Consider the following 14,294-nt stretch of genomic DNA (forward strand, 5'->3'; position numbering starts at 1 on the left):
CTTCTCGGATATTGGAGACTTGAAGCCTTCAACACAGTGTGCGCTGTTGAAAATCAGAGATACGAATGAATGTTTATTAGCACTACATATACCTAGCATTTTATGGATACATCCTGGAGGGGGCAATTTAAAATTATAGACTATTGATCAAAAAGGCCACCCAAGGGGCCAGCCTGGTGGTGTAGTGGTTAAGTTCACATGCTCCACTTCGGTGGCCCAGGGTTTGCAGGTTCAGATCCCAGGCGCAGACCTACACACCACTCATCAAGCCATGCTGTGGCAGCATCCCACAGACAAAACAGAGAAAGATGGGCACAGATATTAGCTTAGGGCCAATCTTCCTCAAGCAAAAAGAGGAAGATTTGCAACAGATGTTAGCTCAGGGAAAATCTTCCTCATCAAAAAAAAATGCTGCCCAAACCATCAGGAACAACAGTTGTAAATACGATGACAGAACTCTGAAGTGTTGATTGTCAAACTCGAATACTTTCATTAGGGTGAAGTGCTCTTCTTACATTTACCAGACCTTGAATTCCATTCATACTGACACAAAGTTAGGGTTTTGAATCTCTGTGGCAGCATAGGAAACTGCAAATTTTTCTTCTTAATGAAAAAAAACCTTTTTTTTTTTTAAGGAAATAAATGAGCCTAGTCCATTAGGCAGGTTTAAGGATACTTTATTACTGAATCAGTATGTACAAACTCTAACATGAAAATAACGAGTCACAGGATATCAGACTATTTACAATACTTTTTTGTTTTTTACAAAATGCTTTTTTTTACAAGATTATTTTTCTCTAAATAACATGACACACACACACAAAAATCATTTTTTTATTACATACATAAATAAATATTGACTTTAAGTGACCACTATAAGGGACATGATTTCTAGAGACCATCTGGATGAGAAGGTAGAGCTTCTGTTATCCACGCACTACAATATCATTACGTAAAGGAAAAATAACAACTTTACATAGAGACCTCTGTTAATCACTCCGTAAATTGTAAAACTTGCTAAAATACTCAACAGAGGTAAGAAACTGAGTCTGGCCATGCAAAACCAAAGTTAAGAGTCACCACCTTTATGCATTTATTTATATTTTAGATGGATTTCAAAGTACATGCACAGATATTTAGCTTTTGTGTTCTGGTTAAATGTGAAAGTTTGTGTAATGAGATTTAGAGATATTTGCAATTATGGGAATCAGTCAAGTTGAGGAAATCCGTGGTACCTTTAAGGGCATTAAATAAACATGTCATTATCACAAATGACGTTGGCTGACATGTAGGACAAAATTAATACCTGTACTTGCATGATACAGACACAAGTCAGAATTCAGTCTTTTAAACAAGTTTTTCAGTGGACATAAAAGACAGAATTTAGGGCTTTGAAGTCAAATGTAATAACCTCCCAGCTATTCCTCAGTCCCGGGGCTTACTCTTGTAATTGACCTGGTTCCTTATACAGGCTAAATTCTCATCTATTCAGTAAAGATCCCTCTACGATGCAGTGATTCTGAACAGGGGGTGACTTCATCCCCCAGGGGGTAGGTGGCAATGTCTGGAGAATTTCTGGTTGTCACACCTCGGGGGACGTACTCCTGGCATCTAGTGGGTGGAGACCAGGGATGCTGCTCACCACCCCACAGTGCACAGGACAGCCCCCACCATAAAGAATGGTCCAGCCCCAAAGTCAACAGTGCCCAGATGGAGAAACCCTGGTCCATAGACTTGGTTACAGGTTTGTTTAGGTTTCTAGGATATAGATGTATTTTTAAACTTTGAACTTTGTTTAACAAACATTCCAAATAATTATCTGTCATAAACTTTATGCTCTCTAATATGTCATATTCAAACAATGATTGACTTGAAAGAACACTTGTTCATTTATAAAATCACTCCATAGAGTTCCACATAGAAAAAGCATGTAGCACAGATAAATTCACCATCAGAGAGCAAATGTTGTAAATGAAGAGCATGCGTATAACTGCAATGCATATCGAGATTGCCATCTAGATTTGATGACTTCATAGTTTTGATGAGCTCAAGTTTTTAAAGAGTAAATACTATCACTGAATATATTTTTTCTCACATGAGAGAAATGCATCTAATTTCAATAAAACATATTAGAGAATTAGCCACTACAACTATGTTTTTCTATAAAAACATAGATTTTATCTCTTTATAAGGGCACCCAAATTTTTAAAAATCAAAAAGTTGTAATTATATTTTTGTTCATTTGAATATTATTGGATATTATTTAAATTCATAAAAGAAAAACTCATGTTTCTTTTATTGCCTAATTAATAGCATTTTTCTTCCAATAATACTAATAAAGTTTAAATTATTATAGCAAAATTAGAGGCTCCTCAGAGTTGCTTTAGATTTTTTAAGGAAGGCGTAAGCTTCAGAACCTTCATGGAACTAAAAATATATTTGCTCAATGTCTATTACCCAGACAAAAGAAACATAATTAAATTTTATAAAATTAAACATATAATAATAATATTTTGTTTCTGTGTATATATTCCTGCATTTTAAACTATACAATGGTATAAAAATTTGCTGGCGCAAATACTAGGATTTCTTCATGACAAATTAAGGTAAAAGATAAACTTGCAGCCAATAATTAGAAGTCTTAATTTTTTAAATTTTAAGAATTTGAAATTCAGATGCTGGTAATGGCACTGAAATCAATCACAGTTTCAGAGAAGAGCTCTATGGTGTCTGCTCAAGGGCGGGGGTGTTTTTAATGAAGCCTGTTTCCTGTTCTCTCCATTCAAAATATATCCTTCTTGGAACCCAGTGACTTCAGAACACAATGCAATAAGTCCATCTGAGACCACATCAGGGGCCGCAGAAAACCATCCGGAACCAGCACGAACTTCCATTCTGAGATTTCCAATTTATGTCACTTGTACAAAGCTGCAAAACACTGCCTGTGTTATCCACTTTTTAAATATTTTAACACACAGGAGACAGTTTTCAAAATCTATTCAGGTATCCACGCTTTTAGGCTGTATTTCCTAAAGAAATGCATCGCTATCATAATAAAAACAGTTTCTCTCCCTTTTCTATTGCATCTGCTTTTAGAAACTGTCATGAAACCCCATGAATGAAGGAGTCCTGGGTTGTCCACTATTTCCAGGAGGGGTCAGGGCACCTGCAGGCTTTCAGAAAACACAACAAAATCACAAGTCCCATCATCAAACCCAAGACTAACGGTGCTGAAAATTTCCCCTTTTTACTCATGTAGAGAAGGAGATGAGGAAGCCTTTTAAAAAAAATGTTTAATTTTGATAAATTGCTCTTTCCTCATAGAATCACCATTGATGGGGAAAATATATTATCCTATGACCCTCAGAAGAACTGTATCTTTATCCACCATTGGTGAGCTGTGAAAGCAACTTCTTCAGTTATTCATGCTCAAGGTAATGCACGTATATGTATGTGTGTATATATATATATATATATACACACACACACACTTACAAGTAAACAGACACACACATATATGCATATTTTGAACATACATATGGGCATTCCTCAAGAAAAAACGATATTAAACCAAACATTCTGTGTTCAAGTTGCCCCATAGACGCTGCAACACCATATATTGATAACTTGTTTTGACTTGAGTTCATGCTATAAGGGTGGAGTTTGGAGCCTGGGAAATTTTCCAAACAACAGGATATAATAACTTGGAAAGAGGAAAGTTTCTTCAAAAGCAAACTGCTGTCCTTCTCTATCAATCAAAGCCCCTTTTTTACACTACTCAGAATATTCTAGCACACAAATAGCTTACTTTGATAAGGAAAAGGCAAATCTCAGGGAAGATTTGGAAATATTCAATAGTTGAGATTCTGTCATTTTAGGCAAGAAGCTTTGTAAATTTTTAGATTCATGATGATAGTGAAACAAAGCATATCGGCAGCTGTTTTCCACATTAAGGGAAATATAAATAAGATAATATATCTGGAAAATCTCTTATATTATAGTTTGAAATATTAAAAAGGATTCCTGGGAAAGAATTTAAATTTCTCCAAGGCAAAATCTGGATAGCAGCTCAATTCACTGACTCCTTCTGGCTGTGGACGCCTTTCACAAATTGTAATATACAGATTGGACTCTCGCTTGTCTTTTGTATAAAATGAAGCTTAGGTGTTTAAAGTGGGAGCATTTTTAGATTTAATGACTATATTTCAGGTTACAAATTTTCAGTTAAAAATCACATGTGATAAAAATCATCTTTTGAAAGATCTGAATAAATAGGGCCTATAAACTGTATAATCTTAGTTGATTTTGCAAATCAAATCAATCATTTAATAAAAAATAGGTTTTATCCATTAACTTTATGCTTCATGCGTGTATAAACTGTGTATTTGTTACACTAATTTGCTTTGAGAATTTGCTGCTCCAAAATCAGGGAACTCTCAGTTCAGCAATAATTCAATAGAGATTAGCAAAACCAGATGTGGAGACGGAATTTGCAGTTAAACAGGCCTATTGTTCATTGTCTCGTAGGAAGCTGGTGCCCATCTTCACTAGCTCACTATTAGTCACTCGTTTCCAGATACGTCAGAGGTTGACAGAAGTACTCAGTGCACTAAAGTCGCAGGGGAGAGGAGAGTCCCGCGGGGAGACCTACTGCTTCTGCAAGTGCCCCCGTCCTGTCCTTGAAGGCAGACAAGCTGACACATGCCATTCGTTGCATTTCTGAACATCTTTTTGAGCAGTTTAGTATCTTTCTGGAGAAGGCTTGTAATGATGTGGATGGCGATGTTTGAGATGGGGTCCTAAGAAGTGACATAGATATCAGTCATTTGGCTTTATACATCCCCAATAAACAGCAGGATTGCATTTATTTGTAGAGCGGGCATTAGAGCCAGGCAAAGGTTCCCTCCCATATCCATGTCTTTCCTATTCTGAGTCTGAAGGTGCAGACATTCATTCTCTCTCTTCTCTCTCTCTACCTTCCCAGCTTTTCCCTTCTTCCCTCCTCTGCTCCCCCCTTAAAACTATAAAAACACAAGAGAAAGAAGACAAACTCCTTTCCTTAAGCTTACAATTATTTAAGCAAGCCATAATCCCATTTATTTCCTCAAAAAACTTTAAAAATTAAGAGACACTTTTATTGAATAGAATTTCAATGGAGGAATATCAGGAAAGCATTCAGCCAACCCTTACAAACACAAGGGGCCAGAAGGCTCCCCCATTGTGAAAGTGTTTGCTTTTCTTTACATTCTAAGCATAAAAAGTTAGTGGGGCAAATTTGAGCCATCATTTTAAAAAACCAGAGGTAAAACTAGGATTGCTTTTCAATTTTCTTATCAACACACAAACCTTTAGACTGTTTTTTAAGTTTAAGCTGGAAAAAAAATAAAGTATGTAATTTAAAATTCAGCAAGAGGCTCATTGTTTTGAAACTGTAGGTGACAATTTTTTAAAAATTTTACTTGATTTAGCAATAAATCAAGTAGATTGACTGGGGTCATATTATAAAGAAAATTCATGTAATATATTAGAGTAAAATATACATAATAGGAAGATAAGCTCCTTAGCAAAATATTATTTCCTATATTGTCATATTTGAAAATCTTAATTTTTAAGAAAAATTTCAGATTGATATGAGATTATAGATTTTTTTTCCCCATATGTATTTACAGTTTAAAAGACAAGGAAAAAACATGCATTACATAGAAAATAAATGGAAGAAAAGAAAGGAAGGAGGGAGGGAGGGATGGATGGATGGAGGAAGGGATGGATGGAGGGAGGGACAGATGGAGGGAGGGAAGGATAGAGGGAGAGACAGATGGACGGATGGATGGAGGGAAGGATGGTGGGAGAGAGGGATGGATGGATGGACGGAGGGAAGGATGGAGGGAGGGATGGAGAGGTGGAGGGAGGAAGGGAGGAATTCAGCATCAACCATACAATTTATGCTAACAGTAGCTAGAATAAAATCCAATAAGTAGATATAAATGGGGAGGAAGAATTTCAGGTAAAGAGAATTCCCTATTTCATAGGAATTGATAATAATTTATTTATTTTAGTTCTTCACTAAGACTTTTCCCTCTGTCCACGAGACATGGCAGGGGTCCTCCTGCCCTGGCACTCACTGTGCGCTGAAGATGGCGGGAGGTCAGGGGTCCGGAAGGTTTTGATTGTGGTGGGCCCTTCCCCTCCTGTGGTCAGCACTTGTACTTCCAGGCGATAAAGGGTGGATGGCCTCAGATTGGGCACTGTTAGGACATAATGATCCTGAGGAAGTTACATAACAGGAGATGCTGGTCAATAACCTTTCAAAAACAACACACACAGTGAACACATATTCTATGACCATTTCTTCCCCACATGAAAATATTGTATAAATGCATGTTTGGTTCATTTTAACACCACAGTGTAATGTGCAGAATGTTGCTCCTAATTTTCTAGAGTTCTCTGCTGTGTAGTCTCTCGGCACCTACCTCAATGCCTGGCAGCCCGAGACCCTTGGCAGTGTTAGAATCTGCCGAGGTGCCAGTTCTCAGGGCTCACCCTTGGGATTTCATTTTTTATTCCTTAACATAAGACTTTCCCATGGCTTAAGGTTTTCATCTGCACATCTTGTGATGTGAATTCTTGATAATCCAAATTTCAGTAAATGAGCCAACTGTTTTCCTTAAAACACAATGTCTGTCAATGCCTGTAACTGAAAATGTTTATTTTTATGCCAACACATTCTTCTCAAAATTCAATAACACTTAATACATTCATAGAATAACTACTTTCTAATTCCATGGAATTTTCCCTTCTGGGATTTAAGGTTTTTGGTTTTTTTTTTCTTTTTGTAACAGGAGTTGGATATTCTAAGGGCATTTTTAGAGAGGGTAAAAGCCCACACATGGGTTTTTTTTCAAACCCTGGAAGACAGGCCAAGTCATTATGGGCTGTAGCCAAATTTGAAGGGGAAAAAGGAAGAGAAAAAACAAGTTTCTTTTAGCTATTTTTTGTTCCAATTTAACACTTCAAACAGGGCATATCCACATGGACCAGAGGGACACGGGGTTAACAAGGACAGAAGAAAACTGTTAAATCACTTGCATATAAGACAGGATAAGGTCTGTTGAAGAGCTGACTCCAGTAACCAAGATTAATCTAGGTGATGGTTTATTCCGTTCACAATAACACTTGTGATGTGTCGTTGATACTTGCAAAATAACACATTCAGAAGAAAATATAGAAGTAAGACTAAATAGTACAGCACGCAGCATGACAGAAATCTCCTACTCTGACGGTAATTACACATGAGCGATGGATATGAGCAACACGGACATGGTGACCAAGCTGGCACCTACAGAAGGCAGTATCTGGGACTGTGAAATGATGCTGTTGGGTAAGCTGTTCTGTCTGCTCTCCGTCGTGACCTCAGCCCACGTCACTTGAAAGCCAGTCATGGGCTGATAGAGGTTGGCCTTGGCCATCTTCCAAGAAAAGTGGCCCGTGATGTTCACACCCTGGACAACGAATGAAGCAGAAAGGTTCTCGGGCTTGGCCAGCACTTTGGAAAGAACGTGACCTGGAGCGATGGGAAGATGAAAACCGGGTTAGGTGACTGGAGAAACAGCGAACGTGGGACCTGTTTCATGTCTCTCTGGGGAATTTTAGGCCGCCATCCTATGGGGAGGGTAGAAGCAATTTGACATCAGACTTTAAGCACAGGCTCAGAGAATCACCTCTTAGATATCTGGGGATAGTACCTGAGCGAGAGTATCATCATTGTGACTTTGTGCTAAGTGCTTTTAAGACTTTGGGCATTATTTTTAGAGCCCTGCTTTGGGGATGGAAGGAGGAGACAGAATTTTGCAGTCTGGCAAGACTTGGACGTTTCTTCAAGAACAGATGAGAAGGGTGGACACTGGAGTTATTAGAAGAGGTCTTAGAAGTTACTGAAAGGAGCTTAGGGGACTGCATTTAAGAAGCCCAGGGATAGTTGTCCTTGCTGCAGGAAAGGGGCTTTAGCAGGAGAAGGGAGTCGAAAGTAAAGACATGGAATTGAGAAATTGTGTAAAGATAACTCACGTGGCAATGGGGTGGGGTAAAAATAAATAATTTACATAAAGTATGGCAAAGCACAAGCAGTATATATATAAACCTTTGGCTTCATTTCTAAAGGGATATTATTGCCAGCAAAGGACGTCTTCCAATGCTGTTAGAATTTTAAAATAATGCATACATTCATACATATATTCCCTCCAAAACTGGGCCACCATTTTACAATTCAGAAAGAGTGGTACTTTTAGGTTTTAGGGTGTTGTGAAATGCAGTTTGGAAAAGTTTTCATTAAATTAAATGTTAAATTAAATGTTTCCAAAGGGTTGCCAATATCACAGACACACACTTGCAAGTTCAGGTCAGACCATACCTGCTTCGCTAGGGCAGCTGACATGTTTGTGGCTTTTCCCCTTGAGAGCAGAGCAGGGCGGAGTCGTAAAGAAAACAGTTTCTGCCTTCAAGAGGCCCTTCGGCCGTGTTGGTTGGACAGTCACCTTATATTTGCAGGAAAATGACAGATCTTGAAGAATTATATAATTTTCCTAGAGCAAGAGAAAGAGAATATGCAAGCAATAAATCTCATTAGGGATAAAAAATTGGCAGGAGATGAAACCATATTCCGAAAGGATATTTGCCTCTATGTACATGGAGTGTGTGCAATATGGCTTTTATGAAAAGTACAAAGGAGACACTGTCCCTGCTTTCATTAATTACAATGGTGGGCCACTCCCACGGCGTGGGAGACATCCTCTGGAATTAAACAGGATCCTGGTGACTCCGCATCAAAGCAGCCAACTCGAACCTTCACCACCTAATTTTTTTAAATATAGAAAAGCTAACTCAGGCTTCTCTGAGACACAGGCTTAGTTTATACATAAGTTTGTCTTTTACAAAATGAAGATATTCTTTAGCAGTGTATTTCTTTTTCCCATTGTGAAGTGCTGTTATTGCTTCCTGCCATAACATTGTTATTAAATATAAATAGGAAAAACAGGCTAAATGGCTGAGGAATGAGAGGCTTAGAATATAGTTTTACACTAACATGGAAAGAGGACATTTATGGTTATAACAGGTTTGTCACCATGTTTCTTTTATATTTTGTTCATGATGCTTATCTATTCAAGTTTATAGTTATCAGAGCTGCATGTACAGGTATGAAAGATGCATACATGTACGTCTTTCTTTAATACCCTTTGGGTGAAGGGCAGGGGTCCCTGCCAGGCAGCAACGTGGATTAGTGGAGAATGTGAGACAAGATTTAAAATCAAGACAGAGGCTCAAGTCCTCCTCCGAGTCACCTGAGTCAGGAGTAGAAGCCGCTGTGGTTGGTGGAGCAGGAAATGTGCAAACCCACAAAGGGGAACAAGTGGCAGAGCTCCCGGCCCCTCATGCAGAGGGAAGGAGATGAGGAAGACTCAGCTGAGCACAGCTAACACCAAGGAGCACACGGGAAGCAACCCCAGCCTGCTGTGTCTCTTTGGGAGTCCGAGTCGCTTTCCTTTAGGAAACTATCTGCACTTTCTATGGGACTATATTGGAATCTAGAGTTAGCCACGAAGGACACTGCTTCACAGATATCTCAAGAATGCTTTTCTATGGCGTAGAGGGCAGACATCTGTAGCAACAGGTGAATTAGTGGATGCGCCATCATAGCATGAAAATAAATTAAGTGTGTCTAAAAATTGTTTAAAAATGGAAACAGGGGCCGGCCTAGTGGTGTAGTGGTTAAGTTTGGTGCACTGTGCTTCAGCGGCCCGGGTTTGTGGGTTTGGATCCTGGGCACAGACCTACACCACTTGTGAAGCCATGCATGTGGCAGTGACTCACCTACAAAATAGAGGAAGATGGGCACAGATGTTAGCTCAGGGCCACTATTCCTCAAGCAAAAAGAGGAAGATTGGAAACAGGTGTTAGCTCAGGGCCAATCTTCCTCATCAATGAAAAAAAAAAGGAAACAGAGAAGTTCTAAGCTTAGTGGAGTGCTTTTCAGGATTTTGATTCTCATTTCTAGCAGACGTACTACATATGCTTAGTAAAGAGTTAGCATCATCTTCAGAGTTTCTAAAGACAATAAGCCTAGGATCAGCCAGCCCCCTGAAAATAAGCCAGATTCCATGATTCCAAGGCACATATAAGTAATACAAGTAACAGGCTTGCCCCTTGCCCATAAAAAATTTAATAAATTCTGCTTCTGTTCATTTCTTTCTCTGCTTTTCAAGTAGGTTTCCCTTTTTAAAAATCTTTCTTTTTTTTTTTTTTACTAAAGACTACAAACTTTGGAAAGAGCTTAAGGATAAATAAAATGACCAACTTTGGTGAACATGAGTTGGGACGAGTCAAATCCAGTACCAAGTTGTGTATTTCTGCAAATCCAGTGACTTGTTTTATCTGACGATCTTAAAGTTACGTGATCAGATACAATCCTAAAAATATTCTAGTTGTTGCGTTACAAAATGTTCAAAAGAAAAATGCTCTAGTTAAATACCATATATCAATATTTTGTCCATTTGGGGCTATGTCTTCAGATTTTTTTAATACTGTCCTGATATATTACATATGAATTGCTGTCATCAACACTGAGTGTAATTTGATGTCCTCTAAAACATTTTATGTTGGCTTGTTGATTCTACTCTGTAATTCATGCATGAACCCCAAAACATTTGGAATAACGTTTTGAGTAATGTAGTCAGACTTACTATCTCCAAAGAATTTAATGATCTCTTAAAACATCAGTGCGTGGTGTACAGAACAGATAGTATCTTCCGGTAACTGGGCGAGTTGGTGGTAGTTAGCCAACGCAAAGAGAGATGCTAAATGATAGTCAGGGTCGTAATTCGTTGGGAAAATGGTACCTTTAGATCGTGGTGCCAAGTCAAAATTCAGAAAATAACTCAAAACTTTTTTCCAATGAAGATGAAACACACAGAGACTCAGAAGCTTTTCCCCTCTGATCGGGCAGTTCCTTAAGAACTTGTCCTTAATCTCTACATTTTAGGACCTGCCATGTGTTGATAATAGAATAAGCTGTCAATGTAACGTTGTGAATGGATGACAGAGTGAGGGAACATGATGACCGTTATGTGTTTGGCTTTCATCTAGTCAATTATTCAATAGCTGATTTGTGAGAATGAGTTATCACTGGACATACAGTGTGCACATCTTTGTGTCTAATTTTATACACAGATCAAATGAGTCTAAAAACTATTCAGAATGGAGCAGTCTGCCCTCTCTCTGCTTACCCGGGTCATGCCAGACGACGTCTCCAGTCCAGTAGTTTGGTTGTGGGCACAGACTTCTGGAAACCACTGTACATGATATTGATTCACACGGGGATCTAGAGTGTCAAAAGGCACAAACAAAAACAACAGTCTGGAAGTCACATTCCACATAGTTCGATGTTCTTAAAATGTGGGAGAATAGAAAGGAAGAACATAAAATCCTGCAGGTGATCCAAAAGTGCCTACGTGAACCAAAGGAGGCATACAGGTCTTGCAGAATTCTGATTGTTGTTTCACTATTAAGAGTAAAATCAGGGAAAGAAGTAATTCACTGCCAAAATAAAACTATGTTGAATATGAGAACTACATTGAAAAAATAATTAGTAAAGTCCCAGAAAAATGACTCCAAGGATGTCTGGAGAGTAACCTAGCCCTGGTGTCTATGATAAGTCAATCTCTATAAGATAGGGTAACACTTAGCAGATCTCTTAATTCCTATGTTATAAGAGAGAATCATCCCAAATCTCTGAATCCTACATTTTTCTGATAAAGCTGATAGAGAGGCTATTGAACCCACGCAAAAAGAGAAGCATTTTCCCTAAACCTGAAGAATCGGCCATTCACTTTTATTCCCTCTCGAGTATTGCTGTAACGACGTTCCCTCATCAGAAGACACAGGACACACCGCTTTCCCTCCAACCATACACGGTGCGTCCTGGCGTTTCAGAGTATTTGGTCCCTACTGAGCTATGACTAGGTGCTCTGAGAGAGAGGCGAGAACGCCGACTCTTTAAAACATTTGCATTCCTGGGTGGAGCAGCATATTTTCTGAACATTTCTTTGGGCAATCAGGTGGAAAAAAGACAAAACGACGAGAAGCACCTGACTGAGTGTGGGAACGGCGGTCTGGACAGTCTCAGGTTTACTAATCACCCAGTGTGTCTGAGGGGTGTGAAAAGGCACATTTGTGCCAGCGATTAATGTCACATCCCAAAGCGATCATGACAAGAGTTTGATGGAGATTTTCCCAGGGGAAAATTCTTTGATGAAATTGGGTGGATCTAGTGGGCATTTGTCGTGAGCACTTTGGAACAAGAAAAGAAGAACTTCAAATCAGAGAAAAGAAACAGATATCAAGCTGGCACTAACGGCATATAGTTAAGAGGAACCCCTTACTGGAGGTTTTCACTTCGACAAGGCAGACAACAAGGGCTTTTTGTTTTTCTTTTTGGAAAAGAATTATATGTTATATCTAAGTTTGAAGTCAATGAATGAGTGAATTCCTATCCTTTCATTCAACACGTGAAGCTGTTCTAGGCACAGAACAGAAACAGCTGCTCTCCTGGATCTTAAATACCAATGGGGCTGGACAGATAATAAACAAAGTACATAAGTAAGATCTATGTCAGGTTAGAAGGTAATAAGGCTACAACTAAATACGGAAGGTAAGAGAGGGGAGGTATATTGACAAAGGGTTACAACGTTAAATAAGGTGGCTGGCGTAGCTCGTGAAGAAGCTGACTTTGAGTAAAGACTGGGGCAGGTTTGGCAAGGGGAGGGGACAATGCAGGTGACTGTGGGCAGGGCGTCCTGGGCCCCCGCTGTCCAAGAGAGCTGTCTCATGATGAAAACATTCTGGATGTGGTGACCCCTAGTCACTTCTCCGTCTAAAGCAACTGAAATATTGCTAGTGCAACTGAGGGATCAAATTCTAAATTTTAATCAATTAGAATTTAAACCGCTACAGGTGGCTAGTGGCTACTGTCTGGGACAGCGCAGTTCCAGCCACAGAGAACAGCAAGTGCAGAAGTCGAGAGTTGGGAACAGAGCGTGACTGGCATTCTTTGCAGGGACAGTCAGGGAATTGATCCCGGTTTGCGATAATACCATTGTATGATGTATAATTGAGACCTGATGACTCTGGGTATCCTAAAAATCCTATACATATTTTACAACATGATTATATTTTCGTGAGAAGAGGCATTCGGAGTGACACATCGGACACTCCCTCTCGGGTCCATCCCTCCCTTCAGCTCTAAGTGCTGCCATACCTGCGTTCAAGGCCTTCTTGTCTTCTCTCTATGTGCCACCTCCATCACTAATTCCATTCATTCTCACGACCTTCAAAATCACGTTCCTGCTGACAGCTCCCACATTCCTTCCTCCACCTGCGCTAGTCCCTTGAACAGCTGGTGCTCCCAACTTCCTATCCCACATAGACGTTTTCCAAACTCAACGTTTCTAAACCTACACCCTTGATTTCTGCCCTCAAATCGCCCTTCCCGCATTCAGGGTGACTTTTATCTAATCACGACTTTTTGTTTTCTGTATTTCTGATGTTTTGACATCTTGGGGCCCGGCTGAGCCTGGAGGTACTGCCCCTTCCTAGGGATAGTAAACTACTCCCCCGCAAGCATGCCTTTCAAGTGCAAACCAGCTCATCCAGAGCCCACACCCCCACCACATCCTGTATTAGGCTCTCGCACTCAGGGCCACCACCCACCTGCCCTAATCAACCCCGGGCCAGGCAACTAGAGGCAGCCCCTATGCCCCAGCGGCTGCTGAAATGATTCACTCTAGCCAATCTTAAACCTGCTCCCCCTGCCTTGCCTGTTCCTTCCCACAGAAGCCACAATACAAGCTCCTTCCCACAGTTTTCCCGTCTCCCTCTGCCTCCTGGCCGACGCCGGCGCTTCCTCGTGTGGCCCTGTGTGGCATGGTACGCCCCCTCCTCTTGGGAACTGTCAGTAACAAACTATGATTTCAATTGCAGTCGTCTCCTGATCTGATGGCTCCCCCAAACCTGAATGATAGTAAAACCTACACTCTAAAACATGATTGAATGAACAAGTTGTCTTTTAAGCATTCCTTCATGTCACATTCGCAAACACATACACAGCAGTCCATGTTTTTCTAAGCTTCATCAAAAAATGGCATGCATTTTGCATAGATGTCTATACAATCAATTCTCATTATTCACAGTAGTTATGGTTTATAAAAATCACTGTGAACACTGAATTAGTGAATACTGAGTCATTA

The 14,294-nt window shown here is 39.8% G+C and overlaps 1 protein-coding gene across 4 annotated transcripts in view; it reads right to left on the reverse strand.

The window, feature by feature from the left end:
- Window positions 1-661: 661 nt before the first annotated feature.
- The window catches only part of LOC147911630 (anosmin-1), a 189,653-nt gene continuing 176,020 nt past the window's right edge, over window positions 662-14,294 (reverse strand). For all 4 annotated transcript variants that reach the window (XM_087427928.1, XM_087427926.1, XM_087427925.1 and 1 more), the window contains 5 exons: window positions 11,277-11,371; window positions 8,408-8,579; window positions 7,341-7,561; window positions 6,123-6,264; window positions 662-4,799 (listed from right to left, as the gene is read on the reverse strand). In XM_087427928.1, coding sequence (XP_087284054.1) covers window positions 4,741-4,799; window positions 6,123-6,264; window positions 7,341-7,561; window positions 8,408-8,579; window positions 11,277-11,371 — 689 coding nt within the window. In that variant the 3' untranslated portion in view covers window positions 662-4,740. The remainder of the gene's footprint in view (window positions 4,800-6,122; window positions 6,265-7,340; window positions 7,562-8,407; window positions 8,580-11,276; window positions 11,372-14,294) is intronic.

The sequence above is a fragment of the Ceratotherium simum genome, chromosome Y (assembly GCF_057802395.1).
Source record: "Ceratotherium simum simum isolate JZ-2026a chromosome Y, ASM5780239v1, whole genome shotgun sequence".
NCBI classification, from domain to species: domain Eukaryota; kingdom Metazoa; phylum Chordata; class Mammalia; order Perissodactyla; family Rhinocerotidae; genus Ceratotherium; species Ceratotherium simum.